General features: G+C 47.6%; 1 protein-coding gene across 1 annotated transcript; it reads right to left on the bottom strand.

Moving 5' to 3' along the window:
- Positions 1-204: 204 nt before the first annotated feature.
- LOC124688150 (transcription factor RHD6-like) lies at positions 205-1,321 on the bottom strand. Its single transcript, XM_047221865.1, has 4 exons — positions 1,298-1,321; positions 695-814; positions 454-585; positions 205-333 (listed from the first exon to the last, which is right to left on the bottom strand). Exons 1-4 carry the CDS (start codon positions 1,319-1,321, stop codon positions 205-207), a joined length of 405 nt encoding a protein of 134 aa, XP_047077821.1.
- Between the last annotated feature and the right edge of the window lie 3,995 nt (positions 1,322-5,316).

Consider the following 5,316-nt stretch of genomic DNA (forward strand, 5'->3'; position numbering starts at 1 on the left):
AAAAAGGTTACATACTTGTGACAATTAACAAGAGGATGTACTTATATATGCCTCCTTATTTATCTGCGAACAAGGTGGTTCGCTGTTGATTAATTTCTACCATATCCTTCCTTATACGTTTTTTTAGAAGTCCTTCCTTATACTACGTTTGATGCACAGGCTAGCTAAGTATAACTAATTTTCCCTTGTAGCTAGCCAGCTAATTCAGTTCAGTTGCCCCCTCCGTGAAGGCGGCGGGGACGATGACAAGATGGCGTCGAGCGCCTCCTTCACCTGGGAGATGTCCGGCGCCATTCCGCCTTGCTCCGGCCAGAACTCGTCCGTGGCCAGCACCTGCGAATCGATCATGTCAGAATTGCACAGGCCGACCGGTAGATATAACAAGGAGTAGTTCAGTCAGTGATACTTATATCTGATGGATGGTGCCACCGCACGTTCAGAGATAATACGCACCTTGACCTGTAGCTGCAGGAACTTGACGTAGGTGATGGCCTTCTCGAGCATGGTGACCATGTCCACCTTGGTGCCGTTGGGCACCAGCTCCTGCAGCGTCCGGAGCCGCTCGCTGATCTTCTCACGGCGGTTCTGCAACACGATTCAGAGAAACGGTACGTTCAGATCCACCGAAAGCACGGAGACGCCAAGAATTCGAGCAGTGCATTTTGGGCGCCGGCCGGCAGCGAAATTTAATTACCTTTGCGACGAGGCTTTGCGGAGAGCTGGGGGATGTGGTGGTCGCCGCCGGCGGCTTCGGCTTGCTCGTCTTCCTGCTCGCACCGCACTGCTTCTTAGCGGCCCGCGGCGGCTCCGCGTCCTGCATACGCACCACGTTGGTCCGTTTCTGGGAGATGCGCGCCGGCGACGCGGCGTCGGCCGAAGCCGTGGCGCTGGACGTGCCCGGGAATAGGAGCCCGAACGGCCGCCGCGCGCCGCTGGGCCTCTGGGTGAGGCTGAAGCAGCCCGAGGCCGGGTCGAAGCCTATGGTCGACGCTGGCACCGCCAGGTCGTCTCCGTCCATGGCGTCTATCCACGCGTCGCAGTCGGCCTCCTCGTCCGCGACCAACATCGCCGCGGCCGCCGCCTGGGCGCCTTGACGGCGCGCGGTGCGGTCGAACGTGAGTACGGAGGGTCCCGCGCCCGCCCAGCTCGGGCTGTTCGGCACGTAGGCGCTGGCGGCGCCGGCCGGCTCGCTGTCGGCGTAGGAGTAGGCCCCGAAATCGAAGAACGCGGCCTCATCTACGCCGCCGTAGCCGAGCGTGGACGTCTCGGCGTCGTCGTAGCCGCCGTCGTACATCACCATCGGCTCCCGCACTAACGCCATGATCAAGATCACGTATCTACCAAACTAGCTAAGCTAGCACTAGTTTTTGTAAGTGGGCAGCTAAACCAAGCCAGTATCTATCTAGCTCTGTGCAACCAGCGGCAATGGTGCGTGTGTTGTGCCTTCTCGCCATGCCCCGGTCATATATATACATGCGGCGGCGCGGAGGCCCGATCCATGGCGGCCACATGCATGGGGGGCGGTACAACAAACAACTGAGAGCGTGTGAGAGGAGTATACAAAGCACATCGGCATTAAATGCTCGAGGCAGATAGGTGATCGAGCTGCCGATCCTTGCCGCTGCTGTGTCCCTAGACCCTAGTTCTCCTCTGTTTCCGGAGCCTGAGCTCCATGGCGGGTGCGGGTCGCGGCCAATCGGGTCTAAGTGCTCGGCGTACTTTAGGGGCTCCAGGAGGCAGGCAGGCGCCGGTGCGGATCCAACCTAAGAAGAGGCATGGCGAGACCCGTAATGAGGAGGGGAAGCAGGGAGCGGAAGGCGCGGCGGAGACGACGCCCTGCAGATTCCCGACTCATCTCTTCTCACGTGGGACGCAGCGGCTGGTTCAGCATTTGCCTTGCCATGCCCTCTCTTTTATTGCGGCCATGCAATGGAAATCATAATTCATGCCTGTTTCTTTTCTTTCAAGAACACGTAGAGGCTTTGCGCATCGTTCCTTAGAGCGAGAGATTGAAGAAAACAAGTCAGTATTTGTATACTGCATCGGTGTCAAGAAAGCAATTAACACCATCTCACTTTTATGAAGGGTTCTTTAGATTGTTTATTTCAACCCTATCAAACCGATACTGCCACAAGATAATTCACAATTGTCCTTGGCATCTAAGAAGCACAACCTATACTTATTACACAGAAGCATGCGATTGATTCTTAGTCAAGCAAGATTAAGTTAATTCTCGGTCAAAAAGCATACTCCCTCCGGACTTTATTAATCGAGGCAGCAGCTGCCCAGATCCATGTTGAATCATGCTACACCCTGCGTCAATTAAACTCGACCGGAGGTAGTAATTCAAATTCATGTGTAATTTACGTGCAAAACTGATTTTTTTTGGATGAAATTGCAACTCTACCTAAGCTGTGTGATTGTTAGGGTTTTGGGTGTAACAACATACCTCGTTAGAGGTGGCATTGTACAAGTTGGTATACACGTATTGGAGTACTACTCCATATAAGTATGCAGAAAGGCGAAAGAGACCAGACCCTAATACAAACTATGTTTAACAGCCCCCTTAATCACAATCTAGCTTGTGAAAGGTTGAGATTGTTTAAAATCATTAAGATCTTTTACTGGTAACGCCTTTGTAAAGTCATCTGCAACTTGATCCTTGTTAGATTTCTGATGTCAAGAAGTTTGCTTGCAACTCACTCCGTGAAAAAGTGGTAGTCAATTTCTATATGATTTGTCCTAGCATGAAAGACAGGATTTGCTGACAGTACTTCACCTTGAAAGAGTAGCTTGTTTTCTAGCACTCAAGAGATCAAATTTGGTCCAAAGAATATAGCAAAACCTCTTATAGACTCCTTATCATCAAGACAGCCAGCACATTCTGCATCTGAGAAGGCACAAAGTAAAGTGGAGCGTGACTGCTGAAAAGTAAGTCCAACTTTCAGAGTACCTTGAACATAGCACAAAATTCTTTTGGCAACCGTCTAGTGTGCAGTTGTAGGAGCATGTAAATATATACTGATAGACTTTGTCAATGTAAGATATTGAAAAGCACCAACTATGCTTCTACATTAAGTAACATCATTAGATCCAACAGGTGAACTATCTGCCAGTGATAATTTCTTACTAGTGCATTTGTCAAAAGGTACAATCAACGTAGGTCATACTATTCAAAGATCTATTCCTACACTTCCTAGTGCATTTTCATATGCAGGCTGGGCATGATATTGTCTTGATGATAGACGTTCTACAAAAGAATTTGCTATTTTTTGGTTCTAGCTTAATCTCTTGGAGTGCTAGAAAACAAGCTATTATTTCACGCTCTAGCAGTGAACCAGAATACAAGGCGCTAGCCAATGCTAAATCCAAGTTGGTCTTGGTTGAAGCATTACTTCGAGAACTTGGCGTTTCGCTCAAAGAAAGACCATGCTTGTGGTGTGATAATCGTGGTGATACTTATCTCTCAACCAATCTTTTTTTTATGCAAGACGAAGCATATTAAAATCGACTATCACCTTGTTCGTGAATGAGTTCCGAGCAAGTAGGGGAAATCAAATTCATCTCTAACAAAGATCAAGTTGCTGATGGCTTCACTAAGACTTTACATGTAAAGAGTTTAGATGAGTTTAAATGTAATCTTAACATATCTGTAGGTTAAGATTAAGTGGTCTGTTAGAGTTGTATATATTGTACCACATACGGATATTGATATGGTGTAGAACATAATCCATTTGTTGGATGCGTACACTAGTAGAAAACATGGCTTTTGTCCATGGCCCCTAGAAGATTTAGTCCCGATTTAAAAACGAACCGGGCCAATGGGGGGTATTGGTCCCGGTTCGACGAGCGCGGAGCGAAATCACCCTCTAGTCTCGGTTCGTTTAAGGCCTTTGGTCTCGGTTTCTAACACAAACAGGGACTAAAGGTCTTGGGTCAGGGACAGCAATGGCCCATCCACCTTTAGTTCCGGTTTGCCTTACCAACCGGGACAAAAGCTCTTCTCTGTATATATACCCCTGTCCTGCCCTAGTATGAGCCAAACTTAGCATTTTCCACTTCTTAGCACAAGAGAGGTGTATGTTGCTTTGCTCTCTTTTCTTATGCACATGAAGTGCTCGATGAAATGCCTAAGAGCTTTTTCCACATGATTTCACACAAAACAAGCCACACTTAAGCTTTTTTCCTCTCTTTTTTCCTTCTCCATCGAGGTTAACAACTTCATCCTTTCATCTGTCATTGATAAAATGCATGTGTATATATACATTGCTTCACTAATCATAATGTTCTGTAATTGTTTTGATAAGCTTAATTATATCATGCCGATGAATCGGCAATGGATGTACAGTGACCGACTCCTTCACGAGTTCACTGCGGGCCTGAATTTTTTTATCGGTGTGGCTGACGAAAACAAACGGGATGGTTTTATATATTTTCCATGTGTTAAGTGTCAGAATAACATAAATTACTCTTCCTCGAAAACCCTTCACACCCACCTGATGCGGTCCGGTTTCATGCTCAACTACAATTGTTGGACCAAGAATGGAGAAAGAGGGATTATGATGGAAGACAATGAAGAAGAAGAGGATGATGCCAACTATCCCATGTTCCATGAATACGGTGATACTGCAAAGGGGGTTGTTTTCCATCAGAAGACAATGAAGCAAAAGATCAAGAGGTATCAGATGAGCCTGCTGATGATCTTGGTCGGGTCATTGCTGATGTAAGGAGAGACTGTGAAACTGGAAAGGAAAGGCTGAACTTCGACCAGATGGTAGAGGATCACAACAAATTATTGTACCCAACTTGCGAAGATGGCCAGAAAAAGCTAGGTGGCACACTGGAATTGTTGCAATGGAAGGCAGAGAACGGTGTGACTGACTCAGGGTTTGAAAAGTTGCTGAAAATAATTAAGAAGCAGCCTCCAAGGGGTAACGAATTGCCTGCCAGTACGTACGATGCGAAGAAGGTTGTCTGCCCTCTAGGATTAGACGTGCAGAAGATACATGCATGCATTAATGACTGCATCGTCTACTGCGGTGAGTACGAGAATTTATATGAATGCCCGGTGTGCACTGCATTGTGGTTTAAGAACACACGAGATGACCTAGGTGATGTTGAGGGCGAGCGCCCCAGGAAGGGGCTTCCTGCCAAGGTGATGTGGTATGCTCCTATAATACCACGGCTGAAATGTTTGTTCAGAAATAAAGAGCACGCTAGGTTGTTGCGATGGCACAAAGAAGACTGTAAGAAAGACGCGATGTTGAGAGACCCTACTGATGGATCGCATTGGAGAAAAATCGATAGAAAGTTCGT

Source organism: Lolium rigidum, chromosome 2 (assembly GCF_022539505.1).
Source record: "Lolium rigidum isolate FL_2022 chromosome 2, APGP_CSIRO_Lrig_0.1, whole genome shotgun sequence".
Classification (NCBI taxonomy): domain Eukaryota; kingdom Viridiplantae; phylum Streptophyta; class Magnoliopsida; order Poales; family Poaceae; genus Lolium; species Lolium rigidum.

Coding starts and splice junctions, on each gene's coding strand:
- LOC124688150 (XM_047221865.1), bottom strand. CDS start 1,321: ATGGCGTTAGTGCGGGAGCCGATG. Junction 586..694: donor CGCAAAGCCTCGTCGCAAAG/GTAATTAAATTT, acceptor ATCGTGTTGCAG/AACCGCCGTGAGAAGATCAG. Junction 334..453: donor TCCTGCAGCTACAGGTCAAG/GTGCGTATTATC, acceptor ATCGATTCGCAG/GTGCTGGCCACGGACGAGTT.